This window comes from Tubulanus polymorphus, chromosome 7 (genome assembly GCF_964204645.1).
Source record: "Tubulanus polymorphus chromosome 7, tnTubPoly1.2, whole genome shotgun sequence".
In the NCBI taxonomy this organism is placed as follows: domain Eukaryota; kingdom Metazoa; phylum Nemertea; class Palaeonemertea; order Tubulaniformes; family Tubulanidae; genus Tubulanus; species Tubulanus polymorphus.
Genome location: NC_134031.1, coordinates 14,448,237 through 14,470,173, shown reverse-complemented (window position 1 = coordinate 14,470,173; position 21,937 = coordinate 14,448,237). Strand labels below are relative to the sequence as shown.

General features: G+C 40.0%; 1 protein-coding gene across 1 annotated transcript; it reads left to right on the top strand.

Moving 5' to 3' along the window:
* Positions 1-2,234: 2,234 nt before the first annotated feature.
* On the top strand, positions 2,235-17,773 carry LOC141909181 (QRFP-like peptide receptor). Its single transcript, XM_074799566.1, has 2 exons — positions 2,235-2,559; positions 16,884-17,773. Exons 1-2 carry the CDS (start codon positions 2,235-2,237, stop codon positions 17,771-17,773), a joined length of 1,215 nt encoding a protein of 404 aa, XP_074655667.1.
* Positions 17,774-21,937: the final 4,164 nt, after the last annotated feature.

Here is a 21,937-nt window from a genome sequence, read left to right as displayed (position 1 = left end):
TCTCGACGGGTACGAGAATAGGTTAATTGCTACTCGTAAACATTTATACGATGGTTTCTACTTAACTACACCCTATGGGCAGGATCAAGCCTTTACCTTGTAAAATATACAGATTATCGGACAGTAAACTCACATATTATAAGAGGGACGAGGGATTTGGGTGAGAGCTGTATAAACTGTTAATCAGACTATCCTAGGTCAAGAATTATGTGTCGTAACGGATGACGACCAGACACAGCCCGGAACTCTGTACCTGCATAGAACGAGTTCTATAGTACCTATTACCCGATTACTAGGTAGAATTATCGTCAGGAGTTTGAATTTTAGGGGGGGTTGTATTCGCGCATGGGCGGGAATTTATTCAAATCCAAGTTTAGGGTTCATTCCCCATGAGGGGAGTGAATTCTCGTTGGAAGATGCACTGTTGACCCAGTGTGTTGTGATATTACTGAACTGAGAGTCACAGCCGGTTTCGAACCCCGAATTAGTATCAATTTTCACTCGACAAATCATTTAAACGCGCGTCATAAACCAATCTACAATGCTGTATACAGCATCCGATATTGCTAATAGAGACGACGCCTTCGACGATCATCTTTCCCGTTTAAACTGTCGAAATTCAATTATCAAATATATCAATGATAAATCGTTAGATTAGACGCGTCAGTAATTTACATAATATGCAACTTAAATCACCCATCGATCGATCGATCGTTCATGGGTTCGACTCCCAGTGGCGACGGAATTATTCACTCGCCCTTTCCTTTTTCTCCACCCAATCGGAAAATGAACCAGCACAAAAATGTCCCCTTTCATCTTTTTTTAAATGTTTCATGTCAAACAAAATGATTTCTTGTACCTATCGCCTAGCAACCCTTAAATATGCTCTATCGATGCAACTAATTCTGTTGAAACAAAATAGAACTAAAAATACATTTCGAAAAAAAGACACGCAAAGCGACCCTAGATCCAGTCCAACATTGGTGAGTTAAGATCTGTCTCATTGATAATGAACTGAACCTAGTCCCGCAGTGGTGAGTTAGAGTTAACTCAGGATCCGATACCACAGTGTTGGGAGTTAGGGTTAACTTAAAAAAATAAATCAAAATAAGTTAATTTTCAATGTTCTTAAGTTTAGACGAATCATAATCCACACCTGTAGAACACAGTCCTGTAGAATAGCTGATAGAGGAAGCCAATTTGTTTTACGATTTATTTCTTTGCCGCTAAACACAAAAATAAGCTAGAGCAATAATAAAGTTGCCGACCGTGACTCATTTCCAAAGAAACGATTATTATTCGCTGTGCGATGTTTGTTTTTGATTGTTTGAACTATAATTCTCATAAATGGCGTGGAGCAAAAACACATCAAGAAACCTTGTAATAACAATAAATACGCCGGAACTGAAATCCCCAGGGCTTACTTTCACTGAAACAAATTATGATTAGTCGCTACTGTCAACTTTCTCATTCCCAGTGTCTTCAGTCCATCGTTTAAAGTCTAATCAACTCAGTGAAAGTGTCTAGCCCTACTCTCAGACGTTGTACTGAATACTAATTCATATTCGCCTCTGAAGAGATTCTTTTGTTGTTCTTTTCGCTGACACGAAGACAGAGAAGTAATCAGTTTTGAAATGGGCCCTTCCTATAGATTCGGAAAATGAGAGAGGGTTTCAAAAAGCCCGGGTATCAAAGTTCTTCCTAGAGATAAAACCTCAACCTGCGGGCAAGGGTCACGTTCTTCTCAGGGTATACATGTACTTACTTTCGGGAATGTTCAACATTAGCGTAAGTTACCAAAGTAATCATAAAGTATTCTATGATTAGAGTGGTAACTGGCAAGATGGGATGTTTTACTATCACCGAATCGAGATTGAAACAGGTTCAGCAATCGTTGTAGAAGTTCACGTGGCCGCAGAGAAAACATCGGCGTGGGTTGTCTTTCGAAACTTCGGACATGTAGCGACCAGCGAACTAACACCCTGTGCTGCCTGCAGTTACATCAGGCAGTGGTTAGCCGCTGCTGGTGCTGGTGGTAGCCACTACGCGTAGCAGTTACAACAACCGCACCTCGACAATCAACAGCGCATTGTAATCAATTGTCGCGGCCGACAACGTTCTCTGTGACATTTTTTGGATTGGAATTCGCTCTGTTCCGAAGGCAAAAATGGTCGTGGAATTTATGAAGTATAATAATTATTGAAATAGTGGGAAAAATTTAGCGCAGGACAAAAATGGATATAAGTGAAAATACAACTTCTTCTGGTTCGGCGATGGATTTCAACGATACAAACCCGACAACTAGCAGACCCGTACCCCAGTTATCCTTACAACTAGTCGCCGTAGCTACTGTTTGTTACGTTGTCATATTCGTAGTCGGCGTTATTGGCAACGTGCTGGTGATTGTTGTCGTATTGAAGAACAAAGAAATGAAAACTTCGACGAATATTTTTCTGGCTAATTTAAGCGCCGCTGATCTGTTAGTTCTGACTGTAACGATGCCGTCGACTTTGATGGATTTGTACACGAAAGAAGTTTGGTATCTGGGCGAATTCATGTGTAAGTACACACGATATCAAATTATCACTCTATCGTTTATCAAATATCGATAAAATCAACATTCTATTAAGTAATAGTCGGGTCGTAACTAGTGTTTGCGGATTCATATCAGCCGCAATGAAACTCCGCAATTCTTGATTCAATTTTATCCAACTGGAATTAGTTGTACCGGTCTGTTACATGTTTGTTGTACATCGAGATGACACGAAAATAAAGATATTAGAAATCTGCGAACTAATGTCTTGGCTATAAAGATATATTATATTCTAGCAACGAATTAATTTACAATTAGAATTTGAGGGAATATTCATTATTGAAATATAGAATATTCTAAAATGAAACGTTGGAGGTCTGACTTAAAATCAAGAAATATTCTACTAATTTTCATCGCCTGAATCTAGTTACTCTATCTTTCATTAGTTACTTTCTAGTTACTCTTTTCTCTTCAATTTTCCGTTGATCAGATTTTCGCTTACGACTGAATTTCACTGATGAAAATGATTGAAGATATCAATCCTATCAAGTCTATCTTTGGGCCGTGGAAATTTTCAACAAAATATGATCAGGGGATTTTACAAATTTCGAGGTTGTGTCAGGTAAATCTCAACCAATATGTCGCTGATGGCTTTACAAGACCTCTATATATCATCGGTAGTAGACCGACATCTTGTACATTTTTGTAAAATTAGGTTCTCCATCAGACCAATTTGTATAACTATCGATATATACTATACGTCACGCTGACTGGCGAACCGTCGAATATGCGCTTGTGTAGAAACTGAGAAAAACCAGTTTGAAAATCTGAACTTTTTTGTCGCTCTCGCTTCCGATATCGGATTAATTTGTGGTGGAGATTAAGTGACAGTAAACTGATTAAGCTCATTAAACAAACAATACAGAAAATGACTGATAGTTACCTATATTTTTGAACTGATGACATATTCGGCGTAGTCTTAATCCCGGTTTCACAAAAAGGATTAAGGCCTAAATCGATTTAAGATAAACTGAATTAATGAAGAAATTAAGTCCATTTAAGAGTTAAACTTTTCTGTGTAACTGGGCCCTCAGACGTTGTTACGGTCCCCCGAGGAACAACGGTTAGATACTGGGCCATATTCGACGGATCACCAAATGAATCATGTCATCGATTTGCCATATTCGACGGTACACGATGCAATGATTAAATTGATTACACACATTTGACGGCTGTGTATGCCCACGTAAGAATGGTATTCGACGCGTTTGCCAAAAAGGGAGTAAAACCATATTGGACAATCAATTAGGCTGAGTAATTAAGAAAAATTTGAAGTAATCCATATCGGATCAGCATGAAGGAAACTTTAAAAGGCGTGATTTTGATGGTATATACAGCTGATTTTCGGTTAAGATGCATATTAGACGGTTGGCCATAGATCCAGCGTTGAGTATTTATAGAGCCAGGAATATGATTCAACGAACGGATTAACATGTGCGGGTAAAAGTAAATCAGTGCCGTTTATTTATAACGTATTGATTAAAACTATTTTCTAACGCACTTTATAAAATAGTCAGCAGTTGTATAAAGTTCGATAGTGAAAGAGTATACCGCCGTCGCCACTGCTGCCGCTGCTGCTGCTGCTGCTGCTGCACGCCTGAACTACAAACATTCATGTGCAAATCCCAACTTGATTTCAAAGCATGACGAAATATGCGATTGTTAATTCGTGACGGTTGCGAGGTTTTGTTATTGAAATCGTTGACAATCGAACCAGTGATTTTGAAGTGTTCCGGAATCTAATGTTCAATGACTCTTGTGAACATATGTTGCCAATCCGTAGAGAACTGAAACGGCTGATCAAAGTGCTAGTAATTTCATCCCATAGTCAGCAGTGAGGGGAGGATACAAAGGGGAAAGGGAAGGTAAGGAGGAGGGAGACAGAGACAGGGGAGATGAGGGAGTAGAGAGTATGGGGAGGGAGACATGGGAGGGAGTGGAAGGGAGAGGAATGAGATAGCGACAGAGGGGGAGGGAATGAGCAGAGGGGCTGGAAGGGACAGGGGGTGGAAAGAAGGACTGTTTGGGAAAAGAGAAAAAAAGAGGGAGAAAAATGGAGAGAGCGGATTGATAAAGTAAAAGCAGTTTGTTGAATGATGAACCCTGATATTTATAAAAAGAAAGCTATTACACGAAGAGCGCGCTTCACTGCAGCCATTTTTCTAACGATCGTGATCTCTACGCCTCTTAATCATCAGTCTAATAATTTTGTTTTTACACAGCAGACTAATCTTTAATCAAGTTTTGAAAGAGGTTTTCGGCGTTGTATCGTGGCAAACCTCACTGGGGGCGGCGATGGCGTCTTTTGAGACCAGTTTCTTAAAGGGATGTTATTATACGACTGGTGAAACTTTAACCTCGTTTTGTGTGAAAATCGAGCCCCTGGAATTTAAATCTGCTACTGCTGGTGCTGCTTGTTTAATCCACGAGAGAATTTATTTGATGAAGACGAATTAAAATTATTACAAAGTGCTGCAATTTGAGACGCGAACAAATAATGTGTCATTGCTTTTGAGTTTGTTGCTCTGAAGAGGCTGAATCTGAATGCAGTTCTATACAGATTTGAACCAGAAATTCGTCATTTTTTGTAATAAATCGTAATCTTGCTAAAGTTATTGAGAAATAATAGGTCGCCATAAGTAACTATAGTAATATCTCTATACTGAATCGTTGAAGTTATTTGCTAGAACTATAACACACCGTTACATGAATTATTGATTACTATCTTGTTTGTGAATCTCTAATCCGGATGATACAATCCAATAAAGAATGGAGAGCTTTTTTTTCTGCGAAGAATTCAAGAATACGTAGAAAAAACGATCGAACGCTCAAAATGCACGCGATTGATACTGAATCCGCCGTATAGTGTTACCCGCGCTGTACAATTTTAGATTTGAAATGTGAATAGGGTGATATCCACACTGATCAGCAGTTTCTCGTTCCGCGGTTATGTCATGATTGGGGATAAAAAACGACCCAAGCCCTTACTGATAACCACAACAAATTCCAAAACCTTTCCACAACTACGACCAAACCCCAACTATAACAGGCCGAGTGAAACGAGGCCAAAAGATTAGAAGACAGAATACGCACCCGAAGTCGCTTTATTTAGACCCGCCTTAGAAATCGGGTATATCAATATACAAATTTGTATTAGCGTCTAATCTCTTATCGATATAAATTGGCGTGTAGAACCTACATGGATAAAAACATTGGTTTAAACCCGCTTGTAGTATCATTATGGCGATACGATTCTACACTTTTATCAGTGAATTATTTCATAGCTTGGCCGAGGGAGTCAGAGACTAACAAAAGGAATTTTCGAAACGGTCTCGGCTGAGACGACCCCGGGTTACGGTGACTGGACGGATGAACCTCAAGCACCAACCCAAAACACGTATTTGCACACAAGTATCTTCAACGGAACAAATTCCTAAAAAGACACTAAGGTCCATCAGTCCAGCCCCATTGCCAGCACGACATAAGCCGTGACAACATACTTAGATAGCCTGTGACAACAAAACCAACCGACCACAAACAACTAATAACAATTACAATGAATTATCCAATATTCAATTCAATGAAGAGAATAACATTGAATGATTTACATCTTTGACGTCATGATATTATATTATGTATCATCCAAAACTAAACTCAATCAGGTTTTTAACTCATTTAGCTAACCTCACTTTCAGTCTTCGTTACTACTTGTGGTTTTTGTTTATTCTCAGGACAGTCGCAAATAAAATGACCCTCTTTGCGGCATAATAAACAATTTCCCCTAGAACTCCTCCTTGCGCCGTAGCCTACGGAACTGGGTAAAATGTCACCAGATTACCTTTACAGGCCCATAACCGAATTTTGAATAACCAATAAAATTCAACAAAAGAATTCCAAATCCGTACCCTGGAAATGCGCCTATGAATGAACTAAATCTAGCAAAATTGCATGCACTGTGGTTTTACAGTATCTACAGTACCCACGTCCTAAAATAGGCAAAATAAGTAATCACGCATGCGCACATGGGCCTTCTTCTTTGCGCTGTAACCTAAATGTCATTGACGTACCAAGGTTAAACCAAAGTAACCTAGTACTTCTAACCTGACCAAAAATTTTCCCTCAATAAAATCACTATCAATCCATCTTCCGTGCTTCTTCCGAAATACTGCATTACTTATCCTAGGACTATTGCTCGTGATTTAATCCAAAATTACAGCACAGTATAACCCAAAACATCAAAACCAGTATTTCATCCGAAATGACTGCACTGAAATTCATAAAACCGGTGTTTCATCCGAAATGACTGCACTAAAATTCATAAAACCAGTATTTCATCAGAAATGACTACACAATAGCTTCATCTGAAATGACTGCCCTAAAGTCTCCAAACCAGGCAACAGGAGATGAAAACTAAAGCGGAAACCATAAACAAAACTCCAATGAAAATACCAAATGCTACCGGAAAGGAACAACAGAAAATCGACGAATGGAGGAGACAAAACACTCACACCAAGGGACTGCTGGCCACACGCGTCCGATAGCTCTGAAAGCAAACTAAGAAGTGACCGCGTCACTAATGTCACATGATCAGTTGGATAGTAGTTTTCTTCTTACTATTAGATTCAGCCCAAATCCGATATGCGACATCGTAGTGCAACGTGAAGAGTTACTTTTGGAGTAAATCGGGGCCGCCCATGTGCAAGCTGAAATATAAAAGCCTAGTGATATGGAACTAAAAGAAGTTCCATGATAATAGATCCTTGATTGGGGATCCATATTTTCTTCAGCTTTACATATTAGGGTGATGACTCTACAGGACGGTTGATAGGTAGACACCCTACACGCTAGTTCACATTTAAACTATGCTTAAAACTTTCCCGAGGTTATTTAGGACCAAAGATTTGTCACATCAACATTAAATAATCCACCCAATAACTGTGATGTGTCCGCCAAAAAAGCTCCAACCAATTTTGATAGTTATCTAAATATATTTGAATGTTATATATACATGAGTTTCTTTTTCTGTTTCGAAATGCCAATATCAGCCAAATCATCCGCATAATACGCTAGAATGGAATAATGAGAAACAGAAAATTGCAGTTAAAGGGGTAGAATAACTGTCATTCTTCAGTTCTAGTTGACAGGTTGACAGGTTGCCACCTGTTCTCGTAGTTTACTCTAAGTGTCGACTGTCAACGGTCAACAGCTGTGAACACTGACCGAATAACACAGTGTAACTCTACACACGGGCTATAATGCCGGATACTGGAATTTAGTGCCTCAGAGGGACTAGCGTCTCATATTCCAATGAACCTCTCCTCAAAGACCTTCTCATTGTCGATAACTCCTACGATTCGGTAAAATTAGTTACTAATGACAGCGAACAATCTGTTGACGATCAGTTATTGAAATCCCAACCCATACGCGATTTATAGTCTCAGTCTGTTTGTGTGAACATCATAAATATCTCAGACAAAAACGGAAAGAATTTAAGCCATAAATCGAAATGGATTTTATGTGACAGATAATCGGTACGCCGCTCTACTCGTGGTGGATAAATATAGTGTCGCCGACTCAATCATATCTATCTAATATTTCGAATTATTTTGCGCAATAGAAAAAAAAATATTTTCCCTGATTGCGGATTAATCGATTGGTGATTCAATTACTGCCACATTTACTGCTCGATTGTTGCCACATTTACTGCTCGATTCTTGCCACATTGACTGCTCGACTCCTGCTACATTAACTGTCAAATTCCTGCTGCCTTCACTACTCAATTAGTCCAGCAACATTTACTGCTCAATTCCTGATGTATTCAGTGCTCAATTCCTGCAACATTTACTACTCAAGTCCTGCTGCTTTTACTGCTCAGTTCCTGCCACATTTACTGTTCAATTCCTGCTGCATTCATTGCTCAATTTCTGCCACTTCTGCTCAATTCCTGCTGCCTTCACTACTAAATTCCTGCCACATTAACTGCTCAATTCTTGCTGCATTCATTGCTCAATTTCTGCCACTTCTGCTCAATTCCTGATGTATTCAGTGCTCAATTCCTGCAACATTTACTGCTCAATTCCTGATGCTTTTACTGCTCAATTCCTGCCACATTCACTGTGCTCAATTCTTGCTACATTCGCTGCTCTCTTCCTGCTACATTTGCAGCTCGATTCCAGCTAATCTATTGCTCGATTCCTGCCACATATTTGGCGCAGATAGATTTTTCAAGGGCTGTTAGTATTTTCAGAGCTATTTTCTGCTTATTTATGGAGTATTAGATGAAATGAATAAATGATTATCAATCTGCGACCGATTTAGGCCTGAGCGCGTGCCGGTCCATGGATTATTCAGTAGAAATAAAGTTGTTACGGCTACTTGTAGTTTTTTGCCAGTCCCACCGGTGAGCCTAATCGATTACTCCTTTCCCAGAGTAACGAGAAAAACTATCGACCAATGGCGACACCGTTACTCGTTTTGCTTGAGTAAATCTACACGATACGAACTGGGAAAAAATCATTTATTCAAAACGCGACCTTCCCGAAAATAAGCATCCGATGGAATTACGTGACGACACCGGACTGTGGTAGTAGTGAACAAATCGATAGTCTATCGGTCCGTTACATTCGAATGTTCGTCGCTCGTCGCGGGAGAATATTCCGGAAATTATTTTGACAGCGAAGATGCAAATGAATCGGTTCTTTTTTAAAACTGAACGAGACAGAAGGTGAGGGAGGGAGAGAGAGAGAGAGGGTGAGAGAGTGAGAGAGAGAGGGAGGGAGGGAGGGATGAAGGGAGGGAGGGAGGGAGGGAGGGATGGAGGGAGGGAGGGAGGGAGGGAGGGAGGGAGGGAAAAGAGATTAGAGATGTAATTACGTTGTAAGGTATCTTAATTCTGACGTCATAATGCAGCTCAATATCCGTTCGTAAGGTGTAAAAAATCCTATGAAAAATCTGGTCATTCTCCGCAGCCGTTCTCCGACGCCAGATGGCGTAACTATCAATCTTTATCGGTCTAAAATTGTCCATGCACCGTCTCGAATTAAGAACAACATTTTCCGTCCATGTTTTATTCAGTAACCACTAGCGCACTTAGCAGAACCTCGATTACCAAAGAACGAATCCTCTTCTCCAAATGAATTATGAACAAATAGTGTCACCACTAGCGCACCCTAGCGGAACCTCGATATCCGCAGTATCATTCTTCGGAAGAAGAAAATTTTGATAATTAGAAGAGAAAAAAAATTACCGCATAAAAATAAGAAAAATAATCTGAATTTAATTCTATATACAACTAAAAGACTTAGTGTTACTGCACGTAGTAACCATGGTTATTGCTGCTTCAAGGGGATAGACAGCTCGAGATGTATTCATCTTGTCAATAGTGTTCCGTTAGACATCTCGATAGGCCACTAGCAGCACTAATCCACTGACGACTAGTCCGGAATTCTGATGTCAACGAGATCAATTAAGTCGCATTGCAGGTAACAGCAAACATGGTCAATCATGTTGTCAGACAAGGTGACGTACTAAACACCTCCGGTTCGCTAAAAATCAAAAAACTTCTTGTTGAGCGATTATGCTGTCTCGGTGGGGAGGGGCCTCCCTCTGTCTCTGTCTCTGTCTCTGTCTCTGCCTCTGCCTCTCCCCCTCTGCCTCTGCCTCTCCCCCTCTGGCATTGCTTTATGTGTGTTCTGCATTCTTTCACAGTAGTGTTCGCATTTCTCTAATCGGGTTGAAATTTCAGCGCAGAGATAACGACGGGATTAGCGGATTAGTATTGTATACAGGTTGCTATCTATCCTTGTGACCACACTCCCATTCACACACGCGTCGATTCGCGATCAAAAAGGAAACACTGTTATTTTTTTCTTTCTTCCATTCGCTTGTTCAGTGCCTTTCCCGAGATGTTGACCGATGAGTGTACAATATTTTCGCTATTGATTTACGAGTCGGAGAAGAGACCGTTCAGTTCAGGGGCGGACTTTGATAGGAGCACAAAAAAATGAAAAGGGTAAACCGCGAAAGGATAAGTTTAGTATCCACGCAGACAAGAGAATATAAGTTAAACCTTGCGGATTGCTGCTTTGTGGAAAATGGGGCATGAGGAGCAAGAACAAAACTGGGTTTTTCAAAAATAGCGAAATCAGTGCATAGCACAAATGATAACAGCAGGTCTACAGATAGGGGCCTATGTGGAAGGTTGAATTTACAAATACACATATATAATTTATTTTACTATAACGTAACAGGGGGATACTAGATTTCCTGAACGGGAGGGGGGAGGAGGGGGGATTGAAATAGTTAGATGGGCATAAAATCTTGCGCGTCTCAACATTTTTGTGTTGATTATCCGAAAAGGACTGTGCCCCTCAATCGCCAACACGTTCCTATGGCCTTGGAGTGCCCAAGAAAATACTACCAGTGACTCTATTAATTAACGATACCCGCAATCATTCGAATCAATCATCAATCATTAATTAACGATACCCGAAAACTTTTTCTACCAAAGAATAACCCCAAACTCGAGCGGATAACTCTGACCCCCAGTAGCACCGTGAGATTACACCCTGCAGGAACCGAACCTGCGTCCTCCTACATACCAGCTGTCGGTGAGCAAGTTAATTTCTGAACCACAGAGCTGTCGTATTTTAGGGAAGTTTGTAAATTTGCCTGGTTAGTGTGGTAGCCATTTACCTCTATTGACAGTCACAATACCCACATTCATTCGCTGAATGTCCGATCATACATTTATTACAAACATGAGTTTTTGATAGTTTTCCTATCATGTTCATGATTATACTGATGTATTCATATTCATATATACATCTGATCTAAGATCAAACTCGATAGTTATTCTAAGGAAACAAATCTATCCATGTCTTGTGTCTTACGTCGAAGAATGTCGTGTGTAAACATTCTCAGTACTGTCTGGACACACTGTCTATTCGACATGAGACACTCAATCGTCAACTCAATAATCAAATCAATGCCCATTTGGATAAAAACATCGAAGTCATTTGAAGTTTTTGATCACTGAATCGTGAGCCTCATCCGACACATACAGCCAAGTGGTGAACAGAACACTGTTCCCTTAAATAATAACCGTTTATATCTGAAACAAACCTCAAGGATTATTAGTTTCAAATGTTTCATGTCCTCTTCATCACCAATACTGATAGCAATCTGTGACCTAGAGCCTTTACCCTAGACCGTGCACGACTTCAGACACCAACCTGCATCCCGGAATTCCCTCAGCCAGGACCTTGGACATATTTTCTCTTTTCAGTCGAAAATGAACCACAAACACCAGATATCAGACATTTTATCAGCACAATTTCAAAAACTGATCGTCCATTCTTCACTCTCGTTCGAAGCTTTACCAGAGCCATTTCGATTGAAAAGGAACAATTACAAACACCAGATATCAGAGTTTTACCAGCACACTTTCAAAAACTGATCACCCACATGTGTTCAGAACTTCACCCGAGACATTTTGAAATGAAAATGGACTACAAACACCAGACACAAAACATTTTATCAGCACACTTTCAAAACCTCGTCGTCTTGACTCCATCTTACGATAGCGAATGACCGAGGGGTTGGCTCCAGGCGCGCATTGTCGATACCTGCATCCGAATATACGATTGGTTTATGATAGGTTGTTACAAAATGCGATGCACAATATTCGTGCTATATGTAATTATGTGATGATAGTTTGAGAGGTAACTGAACCGGTTCCTAATTTGGGATGTCTAGACGCAGAATCGCGTGGCTCATATATTCGCCATTCAACCCCCGAACTGCAGTCATTGTCAATAATCACCGGCGCTGATTAATTGTTTAGTCTACATCAATTTGAGGACACCGTTAGCTCTAACGAATTGTACAATAAGGTTAGCACCAACTGATCACATATTGTGGCTAATAATTGACTCTAAATTTACTCTTAATCTCTACATCGTGGCTTATCATTGACTCTGAGTTAGTGGCAGAGTCTAGAGCAATACTTTGATCATCTTCTGTGTTATCATCAAATCTCACTCTCACTTCGAGTGAGAGACTGTGTGAAATTGAGAAACTACCAGATTATCATAATTCCTCAGCTTGTGATTATCAACCATGATAAATCTGAAGTTGTAAGATCGGTTATAGAACCGAAATTAACTCAGACTGGTCATTAGGCGATTGATCATCGTATCAATGATGATCAATCGCCGGATATCTCTTTCCATTGTAGAATTTAGATAAATTTTACCAGAGCAGAGAATATATATTCACTACTATGTCTATCTAAATGTGTTCTAGTTTTATTGTGCCTTGCTTTTTGGGATTCATCTATATTGATTTTACATGTTGAACAGTTGTACTTCTTATTTGCTTCCATTTTAATGCTAAATTTTTTTATTAAAATTGATTTTAGAAGTTATTCATTTATATGTTATTCATATATATGAATATTTTAAGAGTAATAGGGATAATAGGGGTTCAGGTTAAAGGTTGAAGGGGCGAGTGAATAAAAAAATGAAAAATCAATTCGAGTGTGCGAGAATTTATTTTTCATTTTTTATGAGCACGACCCTTCGACCTTTGGCCTGAACCCCTATTATCCCTATTACTGATGATTATGATGTTATCATTAGAACGTTTTTGCGACACCCTTCGGGGTAGAGCATATTTTGCCGGCGAATCGCTTCCGGCCTTATTCAGTGGCACCGTCTGGTGGGCTCAATCCTCTCCAAGAGCTCCGTCTAGCGGAACAAATCCAATTCAAATTCAGTTCAATTCCATACGTTAATACTTTATTGCTCTCTTAAAACATTACATCAGTTTTTGCACTCCTCGTGGCTGATATTTTATCCGAATATAATCAACCCGGAAACAAAAACCTTTGAACCGTTTGATCTTTGTTGTAGCATTTAATTTCTCTCCTCATAATTCTATTCTATCCTAGTATATTTCTATATTTTAGTAGTCGAATGAACATAATCAGTGTATGCTTTCATTGTAATACATTCTATCATATAACATTCAATTGTGGGACTTCTTCATTGATATTTCTCCATGTCTACCGCAGCTATAATTATTAGAAATCTACTCAACTAACGGCATGTTCTCCGCGACCCTTAGTTCGTTTATTCACACCTTGATGGTCTTTACTAGAGACAGTTCGAAACGTCTTTTGATTTTAATTTTTAAAATAATGAAATTCGTTTTTAATCTTTTAAGCTGCTAATCTATGCTCGTCCTATTAAAACCTATATCAGGTATGTACTTCCAAAACTGTACTGTGCCACCCGATGTCCTCAGCAAAAGCTGAAATTTGTATTCGTGAGTCAATCTCATTTTCAAGACTCTTTGTGTAAACTTCAAGAACGGACAATGATTGGTTGTGAATTATTGGTTATTGGTCGTTTTACTTTAATAATAAATGATAATAATGATAATGATAATGATGATGATGATAATGATGATGATGATAATGATGATGATGATGATGATGATGATGACGATGACGATGACGATAACGATAACGATAACGATAACGATAACGATAACGATAACGATAAAGATAACAATAACAATAACAATAAAAATAATAATAATGATAATAATAATAATAATGATAATTTATTTACTTATAAAGTGCATTTCTATAAAACATACTCATTGCACTTCACTTTATTAAAACAGATAAGACAGAAGCAGATTAAAACACTAATTGTACAGATTTCTAAAATAAAAAGTTTTTAAACGTGATTTAAAACATGAGACAGTTGGACTTTCACGAATTTCCAGTGGTAAGACATTCCATAAAGTTGGTGCCATGAAAGTAAAAGCTTTACGTCCAGCTTTCCATTCAAAACATTTTTCGTACAATATCGTGCTTATAGAACTCTATAATAGCTCAATGTGTCGCAGGATATTTCTTTTAGAAATTGACCTTGTACAAATCTAGTGGCTGTGTAGCACAGTCAGTTGTGGAGGCAATGAGGCTCGAATACAATTAGTAATATCCTCAATCGGCCATCAAGAAGTAACCGATGTTGAATTATTCAAACCAGCCACGATTCCTGATACCTTCCCAAACGCCGCGTAATGTGTCGACCACCTAATCATTTTCTTCTGTTCGCCAAGTGAAAGTTCTTCATGAATAATGAGCAGGGTGTTATTTTTTTTCTAAAAGAAAGAAAATAATTTTTTATTTACTCTCTGACGTGACAACATGACATTCATCATATCGTTGGAAACTCCGTTTAGTGTTTGTGAATGATTACGGTAATGATTGGTGAGTGCGCACAGAGCAATCAGCGCTCAAGGTTAAGTATCAAAGACTCCCCCTCATGCGTCCCTCATACGGGAAAGTGACCGAACTGCCGTTGTGCATTAACAGGAAAAGGTTTTTATTAAAAAAAAACGTTTTTTTCACGATTGGCACGTGTTATTATGGAATTAGTTTCGTGCCGTGAAAGCCCCCTAGTGGGAAAGTATTGCACTGGTGTTTTTCTTATTTGGTGGAAATTACCTAAGTGCTTTTCGCTTTAGATTTCTATTTAAAAGGCAACATGTCCGCGGAAGTAATGATTAGGATTTTGTTTACACTCCAACCATTTCTATGGTACATGGAGGGAGACTATGAAATATACGATATCTACAATCAACAGAAAATATAAATTTATCTCAATAAAATACTAGGAATAATACCCGTGGAAACAACGGGTGATTTCCTTTGGCCAAGAACTTGCCAGGTATAGGTAAGTTTCCAGTTTCCAGGCGCCATTTTGAGGCGTCTCGCGGGGTCCGCATTGTTGGACAGATTTCACATTTTTTAAAGTAAAACCTTTAGCGCGATTCATTATAGCCCATCACCCTTTTGCTTCAAAAGTTTAAGTCTTTTATCGTTAGAAAGGTGACAATTTCTATTTTCTGATGGTGTTTATTTAATTTTTCTCGGCTGCAACAATCGGATACAGTTACAGTTTAAAAAATATACTTCACCGAAGGCGCCTCAAAAAGATTGGTAATTTTGTGTTACTGACTGTAACTTTTTCATGTTTTGAGATATAATGTAGATTGAAGATAGAGTTTTATCTGAGAATTTTGTTGATCCTATTTTCATAAAAATATCTTCATAGAAACGCGCGTGGCCACCGGTTGAGTCAAGCGCAAAGCGCACGCGAGTGGTTGACCGTCGAGTTTTCTGCATACGCGCATTACGCTATTTTCATGTTAGACAAATACAAATGCTGCCCCACTTTTGTGGAGTAGCGGAGTAACGTATGGCAGAGTCACGTGACTTGTTCTAGTGTATTTCTTTGTTCCGCACAGTGTTCGGAGTACTCCGCAGAGTGCAAAGAGCAGCCTGCCGGTGTTGAACAAAATATTAAAGGTGCTGTGTTGGACGCGACCTCCTCACCGAATAGCTGCAATTACTGACTGTGAAATTGTTTTGATGCAGTGCGAGAGTCAATAATAAGAATTCCTGCTTACTGATTGGCTGAAATTTTGCCTGCCTCAGTTTGCCCAGCCCCTTATAAATATTTTCACTGCAGTTTCCAGCCGTTGCATTAATTCATACAATATGATTGTTTACCACACCAAATTTCAAGACCAATTTCTTCTCCAAGGCGACTGGTACATAGTTTCGTATTAATTTATAGATAACAAAGTTTTTGAAAATACATACATCTATTTACAACATAATAATTATTGGGACCCATATGTCTGATCCTTTTTTATGAATTTTGCAAAGTTGATTGTAGGATTTTTTTTATAGAAAATCTAGATTGCCAAAAGAGCTCAAATTCAAAATATTTTCAAGCATTTCATTTAGTAGGTTGCAACTAAAAATAAAGTATTATTCATCACCTTAAACATTTCAAGCGGAACATAATCTATCATTTATATCTAACTGAAGGTTTGGTTATTCATTTACAGGCAAAAAAGAGACCCAATTCTTTCTACATGTTATTCGAATAAGCTTATTGCTAAATCCTCGTCAAGCTTTCTAATTTACCTTTCTAATTTGATATCATTTTTGCATTGCCAATAATTAATAATGAGTCTATCATCATGAACGCCCACTGGTGGTAGAGTTATAAAGATAATGATAAACTCAAATTATTGTTTGTTTTGATTGCTGCATTCAACAAAGACAAACTTTCAAACTTCATCGTTTTGAACTCTTCGATATTTTTCACGAAACTTAACCCTAAAGTTTTTTTTTCGAATTTATTTCCACTAATGTTTAAAAAGTTGATTTAAGTTTCTCTAATGATATTTCTCGTTGTAGGTAAATTCGTGCCTTTTCTGGAGAACTCAGTTACAGGCGCTTCCATACAGACAATCATCGGCATCGCTTTAGAGCGCTACTACGCCATCTGTCGGCCACTACGAGCGCACGTGACCTGCACGCTGAGTCGCACGATTAAAATCTTATGCGTAATTTGGTTAATTTCGCTGTTCGTAGCGGCGCCGTTTATCCCAATCGCTTACTACAAGGGTTCGCGTCTAACGGACGGGACGCCCGTTAAGGTGTGCCGCCTGAAAATCGATACGACTTTAAAAAGCGTGTACGCCTGTTCTCTGATGGTCGTATCATACGTAATCCCGCTCGCCGTGCTGTTTACACTATACACAGTCATTACCAAACAACTAATGTCAAGGGCGAACGATCCGGAAAATTTCGTCTCGGCGACGACGCTGCGCGCGCGGAAACAAGTGGTTGCCATGTTAATCATTGTTGTCATTTTATTTTTTCTCTGTCATCTTCCGTACCGTTCATTGTCGCTAATACTGATATTCGACAATTACGTACCATTACGTCTGGGTTTCCACGGTTACCACATGACCTTGACCTGCGTGCGTCTGTTTTTCTATATACACAGTATAATAAACCCGATCGTTTACAGTTTTATGTCGTCAAACTTTCGTAAATCGTTCAAAAACGCGCTGGTGACGTCGCGGCGTAAGAATCGACACGGCAGCGTTTTCTCGACGACCAACCCGATGGACGGAAGGGGCTACAGTACGCTAGCAACTTCTATCAGCAATTCACGTTTCAGTCGAAGGGCATCTTCGAAGGATGTGAATTGCGAAAGGGTTTTGACGACAGGAGTCGAATCGATCGATGAATTGGCAGCCGACAAATCGACAACTCCTCTCAAAGAGTTTCCCGTATAGAAGACGTGACGAGTACGGGACGTCATACTTTATTCGCGCATCAGTTTACAACACAAGATTACCAGGGCCGACTTATGCGAATTAAGTCAAATCTTAAGACTGGTCTTAAGTTGTTAGATTGACTATTGAACTGAGATGGTCTTAGTTTGGTCTTAAACCTAAACCATAACTACAGAATGGATCTAACCAACGATATACATTATTCCGAGGGTCTGTCATGTAAATTGTGGTTGCCTACGGCGTCGGTCACGTGGAAAAAGCACTCGACTGCAAGACCTCTATAACTTCACAAGTGTAAAAGCTCCGTGCTGCCGACGAATTGAGGAAATAATCTACTCGAATTTTCCTCAGACTTTTTAGTAAAATCGTTCGTATTTTAAAGAGATAACAAGAAAAAAACCTGTAAAATATATCTATTTTGTTTTTTTCCAATTCCGATATACGCGCACTACCGGTGTATGAGTCAATTGTTTGCCACGTGATTTGTGTTATTGCTATTGCGTTACAAAATATCGATTGAATTTATGAGAGAGTTAATATGTATTGTTGATATCTAAAATTAAAAACTTAATTAATCAGATAATTCTGTGATTAAAATTTGATATACTTTGCGTTCCCGGAATGGTTTTGGCTGACTGACATATCCTGACTGAACACTTCAACAGGACCACTGCTGTGAGAAATATATGACTCACGTGAACTCATTTTAAATGAAATGATATTAAACTCAAGAGTTAACTCTATCCTACAACCTATGTAGAGCTGGATCATGAGCATTGAGTCATGGATATCATGGGGGCAGTTCTGAATTGGATATGACTGTCATATTTGCAAAAGGGAACTTTCCCAACTCCCCTCTGATTTAAGGTAAACTACTCGTGTTGAGGGGCATTTCCATCCACGAGTAAGAGATGTTGGTCTCCAGGCGGCTGACACTGTGTAGCAGTTTTATCTACGTTGTAAGGAGGAAGGGGGATGATGATCTCTCTATAGTAACGCCTACAAACGGACGATTATTTCGGCTGTTCGTTTCCGTGACAACGTGCCAGTTTTTGAATTTAAACGGTCTCTGATTACCGTTAGAATGCGTAGCTCTATCGTGAATTATAAGCGTCGTAAATAACTCTTATTCCGAGAATTTGAGCGCGTGAATCGAGAATTAGTAGCCGTCAAACTGCACTGGCTGTCTCTTAACGTAACAAGGTATCGGTTTCTTAGAGATTCGATTTTTCGGTTCGTCGATTCGTCGGCGCGATTTCAGTTTCAGCGCAGATATGAAATTCCTCGCGCTGAAACGACGAACGCGGTATTTTACAGTCGAGCGCAGGCGGCAGTGCGGTTAAAAAGAGGATTTCAGCTGAACGACGGAATATCTGACGACGCGTATTAAAATTCTGCAACTCTGCTTCTTATCAAACAGAAGACACTTTCCCAATTGACTCAGATATTGTCAATTCACTAGTGTCAAGGTCGCTATTTTAGCGCTAAGTCGATATCACATATTTCATAAAACCATTGCGACTGACGCCCTAAAAAATTTGGAAATAAATGTTTTATCTTCTAGCTTCAACAGTTGTTGGATTCGAGTCTGGAGGCCAATAATTGTTGATTAACTTAGCGAGTCTAACTTTTACCCCGAGAACTAGATGACAAACCGTGTCCGATTTCAATCGCTTGAATTAACTGACAACTGGCTTATGGGTGAGTGACTGCAAATTGTATTACAATGTAATTCAAACCATGCGGTATACGTTTAGTAATGATCGCTGGGAAGGTCATGTCAATTGTAACAATAGGCTCATGTTCCATACAGTGAACATGGTATGTCTAACATTACCGACCAACGGATGTATTATAACTACATGTAACTCACCTTTAGGCTAGAAATTGATTTCTTCACGTTAAAAGTGCTGCTAAACGAGGCACTTAGCGAAATTACTTTACACCATGCGGAGACACAACGGTTCTAGATAGAAGAGAATCTGAAGTGCTGTATATCAATGTCAGGCTGAGAGAGGGAGAGGGAGAGGGAGAGGGAGAGGGAGAGGGAGAGGGAGAGGGAGAGGGAGAGGGAGAGGGAGAGGGAGAGGGAGAGGGAGAGGGAGAGGGAGAGGGAGAGGGAGAGGGAGAGGGAGAGGGAGAGGGAGAGGGAGAGGGAGAGGGAGAGGGAGAGGGAGAGGGAGAGGGAGAGGGAGAGGGAGAGGGAGAGGGAGAGGGAGAGGGAGAGGGAGAGGGAGAGGGAGAGGGAGAGGGAGAGGGAGAGGGAGAGGGAGAGGGAGAGGGAGAGGGAGAGGGAGAGGGAGAGGGAGAGGGAGAGGGAGAGGGAGAGGGAGAGGGAGAGGGAGAGGGAGAGGGAGAGGGAGAGGGAGAGGGAGAGGGAGAGGGAGAGGGAGAGGGAGAGGGAGAGGGAGAGGGAGAGGGAGAGGGAGAGGGAGAGGGAGAGGGAGAGGCCGATGACCCAGAGTATACCATTATCGCTAGCCAGGTTTTCAAAAGAAATGCTAAAAATACTCTAGAAATTGCCAAAGACCTCGTAAAATCGTTATACGCGGAACATGAAGACGTGCCAGTAGTAACTGAGGCAATAAGATTAACCTCCCGCGTACGAAATAGACCTGGTCTTGTCAAAATTGCGTTCGCATCGATCGCAGGAAAAGTAGATGTGTTAAGGCGTAAAAGAAAACTATCGGAAACAGAAAAATATAAATATGTGATGCTCCGATCAAGTAAATCACACACAGAGAGAATCGTCGAATTAAATGCGAAAATCTATTTGCGAAATATTCCGAAAGGACAGAACTATCGCGTCGCGGCTAATGGACGAATCATCCCAAAAGATGATGTAGCTAGACAACACGAACTACAGACAAATGAACACACTGCTGCCCGTGAGCCGAACGACAATGTCAACGAGACACAGGGACAAACGGCCCAAGTCGGATATAGCATAGTATAGTGCCTTGGCGTAGAGTTAATACGTTGTGCGGTAAATGTATCAGCGCATTAATACATTGGCGCATGAATACATTGATAATTGGGTATTAATGCGCGGCAAAGGAACAGTTCATGTACAGGTTGACCGACGACTAGTGACAGTTGACTACTGTTGGTTGTTTGTTGGTTGGCCCATTGGAGAAATGATAGAGTGCATATCTCACCCGCTGGTTGACGGTCGACGGATGACACGATGCAATGTTGTCGCCAATTTATGTACAAGGATCGTGGTGACAAAAATGAGAGACGATAGAGTGCATAGACCTATATCATCCGCTGGTTGACGGTCGACAGACGACACGTCGCAATGTTGTCGCCAATGTATGTACAAGGATCGTGGGTTGACTGGTTGACGGGTGACCACAAAACACAAACAAACAAGAGAAGTAAATAAACAACGTATTGATGTATTAGGTTTTATTTACGAAATGATTACACAATAAAATTTAGTTATCATCGTCATCGTTGTTATCAGTTTCGGCCTCAGTTTGCGCTGCCTGAGTCAGTATGTCTCTCAGAAGCTCTATGTGAGGATGTTCAGCTATGCATAAGTCCATTAGTTGGTCAGACACCCCGGTGGTATCCCAGAATTTCGCGTTATAAGTGTCCTTATTTATTCCGGCACTTTTAATCTGCGCCGCATCAGGTGCCGATGTCTCCGGTGCCGGTTTATAGAAAATGTGTCGAGTAGCGTTGCGTATTTTGCGGTTGGTATACTCTCCGAATCCCGCACTCTCTTGTGCTTGTAGTTCAACTGAAATTGAAATAACGCCGAAATAACGATACTGTGGTCAACAATAATGTGGATAGCTTAGATTAATTGCGATTGTTGTAAAATGTAAAAAAAAACATGTAATTAATTTGAAGTGAGCATAGCGTACCTATAATTTGTTGAGCTAGACTTAGAGAGCCTTTTGTATGTCGCTGTATTTGGCGGCTGTCGACTAAAGGGCCTGGTAAGTGGCATATTGTCCTTAGAATGCGATCTTTAAAAGACTTAATGTTATATTTGTGTGTGGGTAGACACGTCGAGACGTTGACACATTGAATGTTGGCCGGATTCTTAATGGCTGGCGGTGTCACAAGGTTTATCATGTGTTCGGTCACGTGGTGTGTTTGGTGTATGAGGTTAATAGATCGTTAATAGTTAATTTGTTCGTTGGTAGATAC